General features: G+C 38.8%; 1 protein-coding gene across 1 annotated transcript in view; it reads left to right on the top strand.

Moving 5' to 3' along the window:
• IL17RD (interleukin 17 receptor D) overlaps window positions 1-20,642 on the top strand; it is a 128,487-nt gene that overhangs the window by 79,052 nt on the left and 28,793 nt on the right. The window contains exons 2-3 of the mRNA XM_053720851.1: window positions 9,260-9,317; window positions 10,087-10,209. Coding sequence (XP_053576826.1) covers window positions 9,260-9,317; window positions 10,087-10,209 — 181 coding nt within the window. The remainder of the gene's footprint in view (window positions 1-9,259; window positions 9,318-10,086; window positions 10,210-20,642) is intronic.

Genomic DNA, 20,642 nt, shown 5'->3' with positions numbered 1-20,642 from the left:
AAAGATAATTCACTGGGCAGAGTCTCACTCTTGCCACCTGTCAGCGATCCACATTCCTGGAGTGGAGAACTGGGAGGCGGATTTCCTAAGTCGTCAGACTTTTCATCCGGGGGGAGTGGGAACTTCATCCGGAGGTCTTTGCCCAAATACTTCGACTTTGGGGCAAACCAGAGATAGATCTCATGGCGTCTCGCCAGAACGCCAAGCTTCCTTGTTACGGGTCCAGGTCCAGGGACCCGGGAGCGGTCCTGGTAGATGCTTTGACAGCACCTTGGACCTTCGGGATGGCCTATGTGTTTCCACCCTTCCCGATGCTTCCTCGATTGATTGCCAGGATCAAACAGGAGAGAGCATCGGTGATTCTAATAGTGCCTGCGTGGCCACGCAGGACCTGGTATGCAGATCTAGTGGACATGTCATCCTGTCCACCTTGGTCTCTGCCTCTGAGACAGGACCTTCTAATTCAGGGTCCTTTCAAACATCAAAATCTAATTTCTCTGAAGCTGACTGCTTGGAAATTGAACGCTTGATTTTATCAAAGCGTGGATTTTCGGAGTCAGTAATTGATACCTTAATACAGGCTAGGAAACCTGTTACCAGAAAGATTTACCATAAAATATGGCGTAAATACTTACATTGGTGCGAATCCAAGAGTTACTCATGGAGTAAGGTTAGGATTCCTAGGATATTGTCTTTTCTACAAGAGGGTTTAGAAAAGGGTTTATCTGCTAGTTCCTTAAAGGGACAGATCTCAGCTCTGTCCATTCTTTTACACAAACGTCTGTCAGAAGTTCCAGACGTTCAGGCTTTTTGCCAGGCTTTGGCCAGGATTAAGCCTGTGTTTAAAACTGTTGCTCCACCATGGAGCTTAAATTTAGTTCTTAACGTTTTACAGGGTGTTCCGTTTGAACCCCTTCATTCCATTGATATTAAATTGTTATGAGTTATCGGCCTTACATTGTGATTCTCCTTATCTGATTTTTCATTCAGACAAGGTAGTTCTGCGTACTAAACCTGGGTTCTTACCTAAGGTAGTCACTAATAGGAATATCAATCAGGAGATTGTTGTCCCATCATTGTGTCCTAACCCTTCTTCAAAGAAGGAACGACTTCTACACAATCTGGATGTAGTTCGTGCCCTGAAATTTTATTTACAGGCAACTAAAGATTTTCGCCAAACTTCTTCCCTGTTTGTCGTTTATTCTGGACAGAGGAGAGGTCAAAAAGCTTCTGCTACCTCTCTCTCTTTTTGGCTTTGTAGCATAATACGTTTAGCCTATGAGACTGCTGGACAGCAGCCTCCTGAAAGAATTACAGCTCATTCTACTAGAGCTGTGGCTTCCACTTGGGCCTTTAAGAATGAGGCATCTGTTGAACAGATTTGCAAGGCTGCAACTTGGTCTTCTCTTCATACTTTTTCCAAATTTTACAAATTTGACACTTGCTTCTTCGGAGGCTGTTTTTGGGAGAAAGGTTCTTCAGGCAGTGGTCCCTTCCGTATAAAGATCCTGCCTGTCCCTCCCGTCATCCGTGTACTTTAGCTTTGGTATTGGTATCCCAGAAGTAATGATGACCCGTGGACTGACTACACTTAACAGGAGAAAACATAATTTATGCTTACCTGATAAATTCCTTTCTCCTGTAGTGTAGTCAGTCCACGGCCCGCCCTGTTTTTTATGGCAGGTCTAAATTTTTAAATTATACTCCAGTCACCACTGCACCCTATAGTTTCTCCTTTCTCGTTCGGTTCTCGGTCGAATGACTGCGTGTGACGTAGAGGGGAGGAGCTATATAGCAGCTCTGCTTGGGTGATCCTCTTGCACTTCCTGTTGGGGAGGAGTTAATATCCCAGAAGTAATGATGACCCGTGGACTGACTACACTACAGGAGAAAGGAATTTATCAGGTAAGCATAAATTATGTTTTTTCGAAGGTTTGCCTGCGGGGGCAATATTCAAATAGTGTTCAAGACACATGTACATGTCTGAGCCTACCTAAGTATGCTCTAGTCAAAAGAAGGGAAGTTTCAACAAAAATACTAAGAGGAAAAGTTAAATTTAAAGGGACATTCCGGTCAAAATTTAAATGCACATAGATGAATTACATCTTTGAACCCACACATATATGCAATATACACGCATTGGCACAAATTCTTCTGGTAAAGGTTATCACTGTTTTAGTGTTAACATTTTTCTCTGCACTTGCATATGAAACATAGCGAGATATTCTCAGTGCACCAGCATTTTAAATACTGCAGCTGCTCAGCACACCAGTGGGGCTTGTATCACATCTACAATTAACCAGTATTACAAAAATGCTTCTATTCAAAACTGAAATGCATCCATGTGGATTTCGATTTTGCCTGGAATGTCCCTTTTAATAACCGGATTAATTTGATTTTTAATTTTTTGAATTTCATTCTCTGAATCATGAATATTTAGATATGATGTCCTTGACCCTCTTGGGCTATTTCTATAGTTTTTATTGACATTAAATACATTAGGTGTAATCTCTGATTAGCTGAATATGTCTCACAAGTGTTCTACCCCCCAAACACCTGTATTTAATTAACAATAAAAACAATTTATGTAGCTCTGTTTGAAAGTACGAACACTTGTGGAAACATTTATATATAAAAAAAATCCTTCCAGGACTCTAATTGGGTCGTTATTACATATCGTTAATAATGAGCGTCTTTTCTAAGCTTCCCAGCTCAGGTTGTTACTAATGAGGTTGTAAAACATTTCTTGTTGTCTGGTATATTCAGTATTATACAGCTAATTATAACGCTAACTCTTTCTTAGAACTGGTCCAACATTCCGGAAAGGGTTCGCTATAAACATTCTGTTCATATGTTTGTTGTAGGATAAACCAATAGTCATGGTAAAATGTATTAAACTGCTGCGTTAGACATTTTGTATATTACATTCATAGGTGGGGGTACCTAGGTTAGCAGCTTTCCCTTTAGGTTTGTACATATTTATGGCCTTTAAAGGGATATGAAACCCAAAATGTTTATTTCATGATTCAGATAGAGCATGTGATTTTAAACAACTTTCTAATTGACTTCTATTATGAATGTGGTCTTTTTCTTGGTATCTTTTGTTGAAAAGCAGGGACAAAATCCCAGGAGCTGGCTCATTTCTGGAGCATTATCTGGCAGCAATTTTGCAAGAATGTTATCCATTTGCCAGAGCACTAGATGGCAGCACTACTTCCTGCCGTGTATTGCTTCAGATGCCTACCTAGGTATCTCTTCAACACTGAATATCATGGGAACTAAGCATATTTGATAAAGGAAGTAAATTGGAAACTTTTTTGAAAATTAAAATTTTTGGGTTTCGTATCCCTTTAAAGGGTCAGTAAACCTTAGTATAAATGATATGCTATATATACTTACCCTAGTACTGGGTTTTAACTGATACACTGCAGAAATGGTTTCTTTAGAGCACTGGTTTTCAAACCTGTCCACAAGTCTCCCTAACAGGCCAGATTTTGAGGATATCTGAACTGGAGCACAGGTGAAATAATCAGAAAACCTGGTTATTTTACCTGCTCCTCATCCAAGTGAATCCTGAAAACCTGGCCTGTTAGGTAGGCCTGAGAACAGGTTTGAAAACCAGTGCTTTAGAAGAAAATTAAAGGACCAGTAAATATGGTAGATTTGCATAAACAACAAATGCATGATAAAGACAATGCAATAGCACTTAGTCTGAACTTGAAAAATTAAGTAGATTTTTTTTTTAAACAAATTTCAAAGGTATGATCATTTCCACTCTCCCTGTATCATGTGCTAGCCATCAGCCAATCACAAATGCATATATGTATAGTCTGCGAATTCTTGCACATGCTCAGTAGTAGTTGGTGACTCAGAAAGTGTAAATATAAAAAGGCTGTGCACATTTTGTTAATACAAACAAAAATAATACCCTAAGAATTGCGTGGCTCCTCTTAGTTAGAGAGAGTTCATCAAATCTCTCAATAAACAACGTACAAATAAAAATAAGAGTGCGCTAAGAAAGCAGCAATATGAAAGACAAACTAAGATATTCCATATAATAAGAACGATGCAATTTATTGTAAACGGTTCCTAAAGGTAACAATAGTTATGTAACTAAAACCACTGGTGATTAATAAGATACAATCTAAAAGCGTGGAATCTAAAATGTAGCAAATAATGCGCATATATTAATAAAAATAAAAAGTATACATCCATGCTGCTCCGATACACTTGATAAACATAGAAGTGTTTGTGCAAATACAGTCAATGTATCCCGGCTTGTGATATTGGAGGTTTAGCTCAGGATGTAATCAATCTCACTGTCCTGGTTTGGTCCGATATGGATACAATACTCCAAACAGCGATATATCTCCCAGCATTCACCGGAATACGAAATCTTACTTGGTTAACAATCTCTCTACTCACAGGATCCCAGCTCTCACTCTCAACCTCTCCTGTGGCAAACACGAGAGTCTGTCCTGTGTTTTTTGTGGTCACGTGCCTTCCATTGACCAATGGGATAGGTAGATTGCCGGTTCTGACTGCTGGAACACTTTCTAGCCGTTATTTTTGAAGTATAATGTCAGTGATTCGAATTTCAGAGTGCTCTGATATAGAATAAACAAGACTTAAAATGTTAGCGTGGAACAAGCTCCATCATCAACGCGTTTCAGCTCGTAAAGCCTTTTTCAAGAACTTTTGATGGATGTATACTTCTTATTTTATTTAATATATGCCCGTTATTTGCTACATTTTAGTTTCCACGCTTTTAGATTGTATCTTATTAACCACCAGTGGTTTAAGTTACATAACTATTGTTACGTTTAAGAACTGTTTACAATAAATTGCGTCGTTCTTTTTATATGGAATATCTTAGTTTGTCTTTCATATTGCTTTGTTAGCGCACTCTTTATTTGCACATTTTGTTAATGGAAGTCAATTGGAAAGTTGTTTAAGATTGCCTGCTCTATCTGAATAATGAAAGATTAGTTTTGACTTGAGTGTCCCTTTAAAGTCAAACATTTAAAGGGACAGTTAACACCAAAAATGTTATTGTTTAAAAAGATAGATAATCCCTTTATTACCCATTCCCCAGTTTTGCATAACTAACACTGTTATCTTAATACAATTTTTACCTCCGTGATTTCATTGTATCTAAGCCTCTGCAGACTGCCCTCTTTTCTCCGTTTTTTTTTTACAGAGATTTTAGCCAATCAATACTGACTCATAAATAACTCCACAATGTTATCTATATGACACACATGAACTAAAGCCCTCTAGTTGTGAAAAACTGTTGAAATCCACTGAGATAAGAGGCGGCCTTAAAGGGCTTAGAAATTAGCATATGAGCCTACCTAGGTTTAGCTTTCAACAAAGAATACCAAGTGAACAATGCAAATTAGATGATAATAAATAAATAAATATATATATATATATATATATATATATATATATATATATATAGCCACCAATCATCAGCTAGCTCCCAGCTCTGGAGCCTAAGTTTCCTTTTCAACAATAGATACCAAGAGAACTAAGCAAAATCGATAATAGAAGTCAAATGGAAAGTTGTTTAAAATGTTATGATGAGCTATATAAATCATTAAATAAACATGTTTGGATTCATGTCCCTTTAATTAAACAGTTGTGTATTATATTGGCTTGTGTTCTTCTGAGACATGGAAGTCGAACTTAAACTCATACAATAAAAAAGTCCAGTTTACTTCTAATAGCAAATTGGCTTTTTTCTCTTGGTACCCTTTGTTGAAACTCCTTTTCATGAGAGCTTGCCCCATCATATTACAATATTATTCTTGCACACATCTGAACCTACAGCAGTATGTTCTCATATAAAGGAACTAAAGTTTTGTTTTTTTAATTGCAGTTTAACCTCCATGTCCCTTTAATGGGGATATGGTCCTCTGAACCCACAGAACTGCAGTCGCCGCCCTTGACTGCACAAACATAAGACTTTTTTAAGGTTTTGTTTGTGGGAACTATTTCTAAACCCTGGAATGTGTATGATCCAATTGTTTGGTGACTTTGAGATCTATTTGTTTTCTCCTTGTGTTCACATTGCTTTTTCCCATTATACACACTTATTTACCAAGTGCTTCTTTAGTGACAGAATAAGTCAGAAATGTCTTTCTGTTTTCTAAAAAATCTGATGATATTAAAGGGACACACTAATGGCAGATTTTCTTACAATTGGCCAATGTTTTGTCCTGGCATACAGAATTACATTTTATACTCTACAGCTGGTATAACAAGTCATTGAAAATACATTAACCCCTTAACGACCAAGGACGTGCAGGGTACGTCCTCTTAAAAAAGTCACTTAACGACCAAGGACGTACCCTGCACGTCCTCGGTTTGGAAAGCAGCTGGAAGCGATCCTGATCACTTCCAGCTGCTTTCCGGTTATTGCAGGATGCCTCGATATCGAGGCATCCTGCATTAACAATTTTTGCCCCTCCGGTGCAGAGAGAGCCACTCTGTGGCCCTCTCTGCACCGGACATCGATGGCCGCATTCGTTGGTGGGTGGGAGCGGAAGTGGGAGGTGGGTGGGCGGCCATCGATGGCTTCTTAGTAAGAGAGGGGGGCGGGATCGCCGGGGGCGCGCACGGGCGCGCGCGCGTGCACAGGGGGCGGCGGGAGGGTGCGTGCACGGGGAGGGAGCGGGTGGGAACCGCTTACACTACAGAAACTATTTTGCTGCTATTGTAAAAAAACCTAATGGACATCATCTAAGGGATCTGGGAGGGGGTGGGGGATTGATCTTGGAGGGGGGGGAGCTACACTACAGAAAAAACTAAAATAAATTGTTAAAAAAACATTTTTATATGCAAACTGGGTACTGGCAGACAGCTGCCAGTACCCAAGATGGCCCCCAATAAGTCAGTGGGGAGGGAGTAGAGAGCTGTTTGGGGGGGATCAGAGAGGTTGGGGGCTAAGGGGGGATCCTACACAGCAGCATATGTAAATATGCTTAAAAAAAAAAAAAGACAAGAAAAAAAAATACCTTTTTATTTTAGTACTGGCAGACTTTCTGCCAGTACTTAAGATGGCGGGGACAATTGTGGGGTGGGGGAGGGAAGAGAGCTCTATGGGAGGGATCAGGGGGTCTGATGTGTCAGGTGGGAAGCTGATCTCTACACTAAAGCTAAAATTAACCCTGCAAGCTCCCTACAAGCTACCTAATTAACCCCTTCACTGCTAGCCATAATACACGTGTGATGCGCAGCAGCACTTAGCGGCCTTCTAATTACCAAAAAGCAACGCCAAAATCATATATGTCTGCTATTTCTAAACAAAGGGGATCCCAGAGAAGCATTTACAACCATTTGTGCCATAATTGCACAAGCTGTTTGTAAATAATTTCAGTGAGAAACCTAAAATTGTGAAAAATTTAGCGTTTTTTTTAAATTTGATTGCATTTGGCGGTGAAATGGTGGCATGAAATATACCAAAATGGGCCTAGATCAATACTTGGGGTTGTCTACTACACTACACTGAAGCTAAAAATAACCCTAGAAGCTCCCTACATGCTCCCTTATTAACCCCTTCACTGCTGGGCATAATACACGTGTGGTGCGCAGTCGCATTTAGCAGCCTTCTAATTAGTAAAAAGCAAAACCAAAGCCATATATGTCTGCTATTTATGAACAAAGGGGATCCCAGAGAAGCATTTACAACCATTTATGCTATAATTACACAAGCTGTTTGTAAATAATTTCATTGAGAAACCTAAAGTTTGTGAAAAAAATTGTGAAAAAGGGAAAAAAAAAATTAAATATTAAATTAAATATACCAAAATGGGCCTAGATCAATACTTTGGGATGTCTTCTAAAAAAAAATATATACATGTCAATGGATATTTAGGGATTCCTGAAAGATATCAGTGTCCCAATGTAACTAGCGCTAATTTTGAAAAAAAGGGGTTTGGAAATAGCAAAGTGCTACTTGTATTTATGGCCCTATAACTTGCAAAAAAAGCAAAGAACATGTAAACATTGGGTATTTCTAAACTCATGACAAAATTTAGAAACTATTTAGCATATGTTTTTTTGGGTGGTTGTAGATGTGTAACAGATTTTGGGGGTCAAAGTTAGAAAAAGTGTGTTTTTTTCCATTTTTTCCTCATATTTTATAAATGTTTTTATAGTAAATTATAAGATATGATGAAAATAATGGTATATTTTGAAAGTCCATTTAATGGCGAGAAAAACGGTATATAATATGTGTGGGTACAGTAAATGAGTAAGGGGAAAATTACAGCTAAACACAAACACCACAGAAATGTAAAAATAGCCTTGGTCCCAAACGGACAGAAAATGGAAAAGTGCTGTGGTCATTAAGGGGTTAAGGGAAAAATAATTGTACAGTGCACTGTCACTTTAATTCTCCAACCTAGATACTGTAAGGATTGAGCCCTTCCCACCATATAAATACAGAGAAGAAAGCAGGGATTGGTTGTTTCTCACATAAACACAGATGGACCAATGATTGACCCTTTCCTGCTCATACAGCCAGAGTACACAATACTATGACAGTAGTTAACCCCTTCCTGCCCAGAGCAGTAACAGACCCCTTCCACCCTAGACACAGGGATTAATAAGCTATCTTTCTCCCATTTACTCCCAAATTCCATACCACTTCTTCTTTTTTCTCTCCCTTGCGCCAATAGCGATTGAGATAGTGCCACTTTTATCCAAACGTTGCCATTATGTGTAATTTTTTTTAAAGGGACACTCAAGTCAAAATAAACTTTTATGATTCAGAAAGATCATGCCGTTTTTAAGACACTTTCCAATTTACTTCCATTATCAATTTTTGCCCTTTCTGGGGAACAAGATCCTGCTGAGCATTTGCACAAGCTCACATGGTATACTTATACTAGTCTGTGATTAGCTGATGCCTGTCACATGATACAGGTGGTCTTTTTTTATCTGAAGTGTTACCATAGTTACCAGGTAACACATCCATTGTATTTATTTAGATATACTTTTACTATGAGTTGTTCTGTTGAGATGCATTAAACCCATCAAGCCGAGGCTTAGACATATTATATTGTGTGTAGTTTATTAGATGCTACTTTTTAGTTTGTTAGACAAGTTACTTTCTAATATATTTCGGTATTATGAAGCATACATACCTATATATTGTTTTTTATTTTTATTGTTTACAACAAAAATGTGAAAGGATGAAAATTAAGCTAATAAAGTCCATGTTACTTATTTATATATCTGTCATTTTTAGGGTATAACTGTACAGAACAAAAATAACGGCCTTTCAAATATCACTTTCAAATATGACAGTAAGTATATGTCCATTTTTTTTGTTTTGTTTTGTTTTGTTTTTTATGAAGAAAAATATGTTTGCCTGAAATTTAAGTAATACAATATTTTAATTATTTTGATTTTATGCTAAAAATAAGTTGCCTGCATTTGTTCTGAATTACCTACCCTGAAATAACCTCAATACATAAGGGGTTCTCTTTTTGATGGAAAAGAAGAAAAACTGAATAGAATGTCCCTTTAAAATATTAGGGTAGGAACCTCATTATTAACCTGAGGTGGGGTGCAATGAAGATAAGGGGTTAACGCTAACACTTGCTCTAAACATAACTGTTTTATTGGTGCCGTAATCTTGTCAATATTCTAAGTCTTGCAGTTGTCACCTTTTTTGCATTACCATTTAAATTGGATAATTTAAAGGGACATGAAACCCAAAGTTTTTCTTTTATGATTCAGATAGAGAATACAATGTTAAACAACATTCAAATTTACTTCTATTATTTAATTTGCTTCATTCTTCAGATATCCTTTGTTGAAGAAATAGCAGTGCATATGGGTGAGCCAATCACACAAGGCATCTATGGGCAGCCACAAATTTGCAGCTACTGAGCCCATTTAGATGTGCTTTTCATTAAAGGATATCAAAAGAATGAAGCAAATTAGATAATAGAAGTAAATTAGGTTTTTTTTTTTATTGCATTCTCTTTCTAAACCATGAAAGATAAAAATTGGGTTTCATGTCCCTTTAAAACTGTACCTTTAAACATCTATATTTTTCGGTTACTGCAGACTGCACTTATTTAAGTTCGGGAGGAAAGCACCTGATAGGAGATACGCAGAACATAACCATCAGCCAGTTTGCGTGCAGTGACCAAGTTGCAGTATCGGTTCTTTGGACAGCCAATGCTATTGGTAAGTTCTAGAATTTGTATTTATTTGTTTGATAATAAAAAGAATAAATATTAATTTGTAGTTAGTATTGTCATTTGAAAATAATGTAAAATAATTAAAAATAAAATGTAATAATGTTATATGTGAATAACATACATTAGCAGTTATACACTGTTTTAAAACAGATATGCAAGAAATTGAGTATTTTAAAATTATTCGAATTGGCTACAAAATTTGCAGGTTTTTGCATATTCAGAGCAGCACAGGCATGCACTCTTTGAAAACCACACCTAGTTTTATTTCCTGTGGCCAATTAGAAACCGGATGAAAATTAGCTCCTTGCTGATTTAAGCAATCACAGTGGGGAATGTAGAGGGGGTCAGCACAGCATACTTAGATATACTGTATGCCTTCTCTGGTGTTGCATTGTTTTCTTTATTGATATGGGGATATAATTGTGAGTTTTATGTACCTTGAATCAGGTGAATTTTTTTTTTTTTTTAAATCCTAATGTTTCTAAACTAGCTGCAGTTTTTAAATCTAATTGCTGTGAAAATCTACAGTCTTTGTTCTTCATCAGTCAAGCGATTTGTTGTGTGGATATTTTTATTCATATGATAAGCATTTATAGCAAATTAACTAATATTTGCTAAGAAAACTAATCAGTCACCTGCTTGGCACTTTTATGTTCTAAATATTAATTATTCTGTTTAATTTCCTAGACTGCCGCTTCCTTTAGAAAGAGGAAAGACGTAATTTTTTTACAAATTAAAACATGTGTCTCATAATTTTTTACATGAATTTTTCCTTGTATAGCTATAATTTACAAGCTTCTGTGGCTAATAAAATGTTCATGAGATATTGAAGGTCTGGAAGGAAAAATGTATTTTCTCGTTTGCATATTTTAGTGAGTTAAGCGTTTAGTAATCAAATCATCATTTTGCAACAAATCTGCAAAATTCTACAAACGTTAGCACTAAAAGTAAAGTCTAATTTGCACAAACAAGAAACTTGAATATGTCAGACCTTGTTATTTTAGCACTAGAGGCCTTTAGTGACTGTTTGACACCTACAATTTCCTGCTCGGCACTGGAGCAGCTGCAAGTCTTAAGTCGTATCTGGCTGGTGAGTCGACTGGGGTTAGCCTGAGCAACTCTCCACCAATAACTGTCTGTGTCCTGCCCAGACGCTGCAGTAGGTTAGGATCATAAAAGCCAAACTTTCATAATTCAGATAGTGCATGCAATATCAACAGTTTTTTACTATACTGTTGTTAGCAATTTTACTTTGTTCTCTTGGTATCTTTTGTGGAAAATCATACCTAGGTAGGCTCAAGAGCACAATGCACTACTGGGAGCTTGCTTCTAATTGGTGGCTGCACACATGCCTCTTGTCTTGGCTCACCAGATGTGGTCAACTAGCTTCCAGTATTGCATTGGTGCTCTTGAGCTGATGTTAAAAATGAGTTATTTGCAGGGGTTTAATACATTACAGCATTTTCCTGGGGATTAATCATAGTAAGACACACTAATGCAATAAATAATATATAATATACAGTATATATATATATATATATATATATATATATATATATATAATATAGGTTTATATATATATATATAATCTCAAGCAATCACTGTGTGCTATGTAGCTGGGTCAGCATTCTGACTGCTCCAGGATACAGTCTATCTTCTTTGTGGGCAGGGGGGGGGGGGGAACAGTATTTCAAAGGACCATAAAAAACAGCAGAATTGCATAATCAAGAAATACACAGTAAACATTTAATGCAATAGCACTTGTTTGTTTTTGTTCCTGATAAATTTGAAATTAGTTTCATTTTCTGTCCCCCTTTATCATGTGAATGCAATCAGCAAGTTCAATATACACTGTGAACTCCTGCACATGCTCAGTAGTAGCTGGTATCTCAGAAAGTGTGCATATAGAAAAAAAACACTGATAATGGAAATAAATTGGAATGTTTTTTTCTCTTGTTAAGTGTAGTCAGTCCACGGGTCATCCATTACTTATGGGATTATATCTCTTCCCCAACAGGAAGTTGCAAGAGGATCACCCAAGCAGAGTTGCTATATTGCTCCTCCCCTCACATGTCATATCCAGTCATTCTCTTGCAACCTAACTAAAGATAGGTCGTTGTGAGAGGTCTGTGGTGTTTTTAAACTTAGTTTATTTCTTCAATCAAAAGTTTGTTATTTTAAATGGCACCGGAGTGTGCTGTTTGTTTCTCAGGCAGCATTAGAAGAACAATCTGCCTGCGTTTTCTATGATCTTAGCAGACGTAACTAAGATCCACTGGCTGTTCTCGCACATTCTGAAGAGTGAGGTAACTTCAGAAAAGGGGAATAGCATGCAGGGCCCCCCTGCAAACGAGGTATGTGCAGTAAATTATTTTTCTAAGCAATGGAATTGACTGAGAAATTACTGCTGATACCAATGTAATGTAAGTTCAGCCTTAAATGCAGTGGTAGCGACTGGTATTAGGCTGAGGAGTGTGTGTACACTGAAGTATTTTTCTAGGGAATGGAATTTGACTCAGAAAATACTGTTAATACTGAAGTAATGTGTGAGCCTTAACTGCAGTAAAAGCGACTGGTAGCAGGCTTATTAATAACACTTCATAACTTTTAAAATGTATGTTCAAAATGTTTACTGGCATGTTAATCGTTTTTTGTGAGGTACTTGGTGATAAAACTTATTGGGGCATGATTTTTACCACATGGCTAACTTTTGTTTCTGCATAGAAACAGTTAACTGAGCTTCCCCACTGTTGTAATATGAGTGGGAGGGGCCTATTTTAGCGCTTTTTTGCGCAGTAAAAATTCAGTCACAATCTTCCTACTTCATCCTCCATGATCCAGGTCGTCTCTAGAGAGCTCAGGGGTCTTCAAAATTCATTTTGAGGGAGGTAATCAGTCACAGCAGACCTGTGACAGTGTGTTTGACTGTGATAAAAACGTTAATTATTAAATTGTTATCCGTTTTTGGGTATTAAGGGGTTAATCATCCATTTGCTGGTGGGTGCAATCCTTTGCTAACTTAATACATTTACTGTGAAAATTTGGTTGCTATAACTAATTTGGTTCATTGTTATTTCAACTGTGACAGCTTTTTGTGCTTCTTAAAGGCACAGTAGCGTTTTTTATATTGCTTGTAAATTTATTTGAAAAGTATTTTCCAAGCTTGCTAGTCTCATTGCTATTCTGTTTAAACATGTCTGACACAGATGAATCTGTTTGTTCACTATGTATGAAGGCCAATGTGGAGCCCCATAGAAGGTTGTGTACTAAATGCATTGATGTAACTTTAAATAAAAGTCAGTCTTTACATGCAAAGAAATTATCACCAGACAACGAGGGGGAAGTTATGCCGACTAACTCTCCTCACGTGTCAGTACCTTCGCCTCCCGCTCAGGAGGTGCATGATTTTGTGGCGCCAAGTACATCAGGGAGGCCCTTACAAATCACTTTGCAAGACATGGCTACTGTTATGACAGAAGTATTATCTAAATTGCCAGAATTAAGAGACAAGCGTGATAGCTCTGGGTTAAGGACAGAGCGCGCTGATGATGTGAGAGCCATGTCCGATACTGCGTCACAATTTGCAGAACATGAAGACGGAGAGCTTCATTCTGTGGGTGACGGATCTGATCCAGGGAGACTGGATTCAGAGATTTCTAATTTTAAATTTAAGCTTGAGAACCTCCGCATATTGCTAGGGGAGGTATTAGCGGCTCTGAATGATTGTAACACGGTTGCAATTCCAGAAAAATTATGTAGGTTGGATAGATACTATGCGGTACCGGTGTGTACTGACATGTTTCCTATACCTAAAAGGCTTACAGAGATTATTAGCATGGAGTGGGATAGACCCGGTGTGCCTTTTTCCCCTCCTCCCATATTTAGGAAAATGTTTCCTATAGACGCCACCACACGAGACTTATGGCAGACGGTCCCTAAGGTGGAGGGAGCGGTTTCTACTTTAGCTAAGCGTACCACTATCCCGGTGGAGGATAGTTGTGCTTTTTCAGATCCAATGGATAAAAAATTAGAAGGTTACCTTAAGAAAATGTTTGTTCAACAAGGTTTTATCTTACAGCCCCTTGCATGCATTGCGCCTGTCACTGCTACGGCGGCATTCTGGTTTGAGTCTCTGGAAGAGGCCATTCGCACAGCTCCATTGGATGAAATTATGAACAAGCTTAAAGCACTTAAGCTAGCTAACGCATTTGTTTCTGATGCCGTTGTACATTTAACCAAACTTGCGGCTAAGAACTCCGGATTCGCCATCCAAGCGCACAGAGCGCTATGGCTTAAATCCTGGTCAGCTGACGTGACTTCTAAATCTAAATTGATTAATATTCCTTTCAAAGGGCAGACCTTATTCGGGCCCGGCTTGAAAGAAATTATCGCTGACATTACGGGAGGTAAGGGTCATGCTCTACCTCAGGACAGGGCCAAATCAAAGGCCAAACAGTCTAATTTTCGTGCCTTTCGTAACCTCAAGGCAGGAGCAGCATCAACTTCCTCCACTCCAAAACAGGAAGGAGCTGTTGCTCGTTACAGACAGGGCTGGAAAACTAACCAGTCCTGGAACAAGGGCAAGCAGGCCAGAAAACCTGCTGCTGCCCCTAAGACAGCATGAAGAGAGGGCCCCCTATCCGGAAACGGATCTAGTGGGGGGCAGACTTTCTCTCTTCACCCAGGCTTGGGCAAGAGATGTTCAGGATCCCTGGGCGTTGGAGATCATATCTCAGGGATATCTTCTGGACTTCAAAGCTTCTCCTCCACAAGGGAGATTTCATCTTTCAAGGTTATCAGCAAACCAAATAAAGAAAGAGGCGTTTCTACGCTGTGTACAAGACCTCTTACTAATGGGGGTGATCCACCCAGTTCCGCGGACGGAACACGGGCAGGGATTCTATTCAAATCTGTTTGTGGTTCCCAAGAAAGAGGGAACCTTCAGACCAATCTTGGACTTAAAAATCCTAAACAAATTCCTAAGAGTTCCATCATTCAAAATGGAAACTATTCGAACCATCCTACCCATGATCCAAGAGGGTCAGTACATGACCACTGTGGACTTAAAGGATGCCTACCTTCACATACCGATTCACAAGGATCATTATTGGTACCTAAGATTTGCCTTCCTAGACAGGCATTACCAGTTTGTAGCTCTTCCCTTCGGGTTAGCTACGGCTCCAAGAATCTTTACAAAAGTTCTGGGCTCACTTCTGGCGGTACTAAGACCGCGAGGCATAGCGGTGGCTCCGTACCTAGACGACATTCTGATACAAGCGTCAAGTTTTCAAACTGCCAAGTCTCATACAGAGATAGTTCTGGCATTTCTGAGGTCGCATGGGTGGAAGGTGAACGTGGAAAAGAGTTCTCTATTACCACTTACAAGAGTTCCCTTTCTAGGGACTCTTATAGATTCTGTAGAGATGAAAATTTACCTGACGGAGGTCAGGTTATCAAAACTTCTAAATGCTTGCCTTGCCCTTCATTCCATTCCACACCCGTCAGTAGCTCAGTGCATGGAAGTAATCGGCTTAATGGTAGCGGCAATGGACATAGTACCATTTGCGCGACTGCATCTCAGACCGCTGCAATTGTGCATGCTAAGTCAGATTTGTCCCCTCTACTAAATCTGGACCAAGAGACCAGAGATTCTCTTCTATGGTGGCTTTCTCGGCCCCACCTGTCCAAGGGGATGACCTTTCGCAGGCCAGATTGGACGATTGTAACAACAGACGCCAGCCTTCTAGGTTGGGGCGCAGTCTGGAATTCCCTGAAGGCTCAGGGATCATGGACTCAGGAGGAGAAACTCCTCCCAATAAATATTCTGGAGTTAAGAGCAATATTAAATGCTCTTCTAGCTTGGCCTCAGTTAGCAACTCTGAGGTTCATCAGATTTCAGTCGGACAACATCACGACTGTGGCTTACATCAATCATCAAGGGGGAACCAGGAGTTCCCTAGCGATGTTGGAAGTCTCAAAGATAATTCGCTGGGCAGAGTCTCACTCTTGCCACCTGTCAGCAATCTACATCCCAGGCATGGAGAACTGGGAGGCGGATTTTCTAAGTCGCCAGACTTTTCATCCGGGGGAGTGGGGACTTCATCCGGAGGTCTTCGCTCAACTGATTCATCGTTGGGGCAAACCAGATCTGGATCTCATGGCGTCTTGCCAGAACGCCAAGCTTCCTTGCTACGGATCCAGGGACCCGGGAGCAGTGCTGATAGATGCTCTGACAGCCCCATGGGTCTTCAACATGGCTTATGTGTTTCCACCATTTCCGATGCTTCCTTGACTGATTGCCAAGATCAAACGGGAGAGAGCATCAGTGATTCTGATAGCGCCTGCGTGGCCACGCAGGACCTGGTATGCAGACCTAGTGGACATGTCGTCCTGTCCACCATGGTCTCTGCCTCTGAGGCAGGACCTTCTAATTCAGGGTCCTTTCAACCATCCAAATCTAATTTCTCTGAGGCTGACTGCATGGAGATTGAACGCTTGATTCTATCAAAGTGTGGCTTCTCGGAGTCGGTTATTGATACCTTAATACAGGCTAGGAAACCTGTTACCAGAAGAATTTACCATAAGATATGGCGTAAATATTTGTATTGGTGCGAATCCAAGAGTTACTCATGGAGTAAGGTTAGGATTCCTAGGATATTGTCTTTTCTACAAGAGGGTTTAGAAAAGGGCTTATCCGCTAGTTCGTTTAAAGGACAGATTTCTGCTCTGTCTATTCTTCTACACAAGTGTCTGGCAGAAATTCTAGACGTTCAGGCTTTTTGTCAGGCTTTGGCTAGGATTAAGCCTGTGTTTAAGACTGTTGCTCCGCCGTGGATCTTAAACTTAGTTATTAACGTCCTGCAAGGCGTTCCATTTGAACCCCTTCATTCCATTGATATTAAGCTGTTATCTTGGAAAGTTCTGTTTTTGATGGCTATTTCCTCGGCTCGAGGAGTCTCTGAGTTATCTGCCTTACATTGTGATTCTCCTTATCTGATTTTTCATTCAGACAAGGTAGTTCTGCGTACTAAACCTGGGTTCTTACCTAAGGTAGTTTCTAACAGGAATATCAATCAAGAGAGTGTTGTTCCATCATTGTGTCCTAACCCTTCTTCAAAGAAGGAACGACTTTTGCATAATCTGGATGTAGTCCGTGCCCTGAAGTTCTATTTGCAGGCAACTAAAGATTTTCGTCAAACTTCTTCCCTGTTTGTCGTTTACTCTGGACAGAGGAGAGGTCAAAAGGCTTTGGCTACCTCTCTCTCTTTTTGGCTTCGTAGCATAATACGTTTAGCCTATGAGACTGCTGGACAGCAGCCTCCTGAAAGAATTACAGCTCATTCTACTAGAGCTGTGGCTTCCACCTGGGCCTTTAAAAATGAGGCTTCTGTTGAACAGATTTGCAAGGCTGCGACTTGGTCTTCACTTCACACTTTTTCAAAGTTTTACAAATTTTACACTTTTGCTTCTTCGGAGGCTATTTTTGGGAGAAAGGTACTTCAGGCAGTGGTTCCCTCCGTTTAAAGTTCCTGCCTTGTCCCTCCCTTCATCCGTGTACTTTAGCTTTGGTATTAGTATCCCATAAGTAATGGATGACCCGTGGACTGACTACACTTAACAAGAGAAAACATAATTTATGCTTACCTGATAAATTTATTTCTCTTGTAGTGTAGTCAGTCCACGGCCCGCCCTGTCTTTTAGGCAGATCTAAATTTTTAATTAAACTCCAGTCACCACTGCACCCTATGGTTTCTCCTTTCTCGTCTTGTTTCGGTCGAATGACTGGATATGACATGTGAGGGGAGGAGCTATATAGCAGCTCTGCTTGGGTGATCCTCTTGCAACTTCCTGTTGGGGAAGAGATATAATCCCATAAGTAATGGATGACCCGTGGACTGACTACACTACAAGAGAAATAAATTTATCAGGTAAGCATAAATTATGTTTTTTTTTCAAAATGGTATGCTCTATGAAAGACCGATTTTGACTTTAGTGTCCCTTTTAAAGGGATAGGAAAGTCAAAATTAAACTTTCATGATTCAGATAGAGCATGTAATTTTAAGACATTTTTTTAAATTCACTTCTATTTATAAATTAGCTTTGTTCTCTTGGTATCCCTTGTTGAAAAAGAATGTGCACATATCCTAAACTAGTGGGAGCTAGCTGGTGATTGGTGCCTGCACACGTGTCTCTTGTGATTGGCTAACTAGATGTGTTCAGCTAACAAGTTTTTTTTCTGTGCATAATTTAAACACTTTATGGAGAATTAATTTTTTCGTTTACTGTCCCTATAAATATGTAAACTAATGTATCCTCTATGCGTGAAGCTTTTAACATTCAGACGGCTGGTAGAGCAGAAGATATCCCTAATAGGATCTGCACAGGATACGCACAAGTAGTGGTTTCGTTTTAGTCATCACAGGTTAATCCAATTTTGAGACATCAAGTCAACATTGCAGCTGTATGATCTCAGGTAACAGGAAGGCTAAAGAGCCCTCCTCTCGGAGTTATGCCTACAAAAACAAACCTCTCTTTGTTCTGTCACTTATGGAAGAGCCAAATGAACATTGTTGAGGTTTCTCCAAGGCACAAAACGCAATCTATACCTTGGCAGCGTGACTGGGCATATAGCTCAGACCTGCCCATAGCTCTGTGTCTCGTATTGTCATTGTTCATTGTACAGGAGAAAGCACATAACTTCTGCTGCTGTAGAGACTGCACATAGCTTCCCCAAGGTAGCTGCCTGTAAAGATGTCTAATATCATCCTACTTAAAGGGACAGTCAACACTAAAATTGTTATTGTTTAAAAAGATACCCATACCCCAGCTTTGCACAATTATTGTTATATTCATATACTTTATAACATTTAAACCTCTAAATTTCTGCCTGGTTCTAAGCCACTACAAACAGCCTCTTAATCACATGCTTTTTTTATTTGCTTTTCACAACCGGAAACTGCTAGTTCATGTAAGCCATATAGATAACATTGTGTTCACGGCCGTGGAGTTATTTAAGAATCGGCACAACACAGCACTAATTGGCTAAAATGCAAGTCAATAGATAATAAATAAAAAGTCAAGTGATCAGGGGGCAGTCTGCAGAGGCTTAGATACAAGGTAATCACAGAGGTAAAAAGTGTATTAATATAACTGTGTTGATTATGCAAAACTGGGGAATGGGTAATAAAAATGATACAAATTCTGGTGTAGACCATTCCTTTATGTGCATTTTATAGTTTACCTTTTGGCAATTTGCTACATTTTATAGTGTGCTGCATATAAATACTGATATTCTACTAACCTCATAACAATAACATAATAAAAAATTACAGTTATATGTATGAAATGTTATTAAAAGCAAATAATATGATACTGCGCGCCTTTAGTTAAAAAAGGGGAAAAAAAATATGTTAAATCAAAGTAAACTTAAAAAGGAACAGATTGTGTTAAAAAGACAGCAAACAACTTGGAAAAATCTCAGTGTAGCGATTGCCTATAGTTATATAAGGGAGCGGACCTGCTGAGAACTTAAAGGGACAGTTTGCTTGAAAATGTTTGTTTAAAAATAGATAATCCCTTTATTACCCATTCTCCAGTTTTACATAACCAACAATGTTATATTAATATACTTTTTACCCGTGATTACCTTGTATTGAAGCATCTGCAGACAGCCCCTTGTCTCAGTTCTTTTGACAGACTTGCATTTTAGCCAATCAGTGCTGACTCCTAAATAACTCCACAGGGGTGAGCACAATGTTATCTATAAGACACACGTGAACTAGCACTATATAACTGAAAAACTGTCAAAATGCACTGATATAAGATGCAGTTTTCAACAGTTTAGAAATCGGTTTTAGCCTATTTAGATTTAAAAATAAAATTACCAAGAGCAAAGTAAATTTGTTGATAAAAGTAAATTGGAAAGTTGTTTAAAATTGCATGCTCTATCTGAATTCTGAAAGCTTAATTTGACTTGACTGTCCCTTTAAGTTGCATTGGGCCTCTTCTGAGCATGGGCAAGAAATTGACAGTAAACCAGCTCATGTTGCTCTACAAGATTTATGGCATCAAGTTAGATATGCCTTCCTGTAGCAACCCTGCCCCTGGTGGGGCTGTGACGGGAAACAATAGACCCTACACAAATGATTTTTTTTTTTTTTTAAATGAATACAAGGTATAACCCTTTTTTAAAATGATGAATAATACATATTGTAATAATTTATTTTAATCATAACCACTGCTTAGAGCTTTTTTATTACAACTATGAAACAGCCTGTTTTATATTTCTTTTAATTTCTTTTAAATGTTTAAAAAAGGGATTATTTTTCAGATTCATATAACATACAAATAAAAAAAAACAACTTTCCAATTTACTTGTTATCAAATTTACTTTGTTCTCTTTGTATCCATGTTTGAAAA

The sequence above is a fragment of the Bombina bombina genome, chromosome 7 (assembly GCF_027579735.1).
Source record: "Bombina bombina isolate aBomBom1 chromosome 7, aBomBom1.pri, whole genome shotgun sequence".
NCBI lineage: Eukaryota > Metazoa > Chordata > Amphibia > Anura > Bombinatoridae > Bombina > Bombina bombina.
Note: the sequence above shows the minus strand (reverse complement) of the source record. Positions and strands in the feature narration are given on the sequence as shown.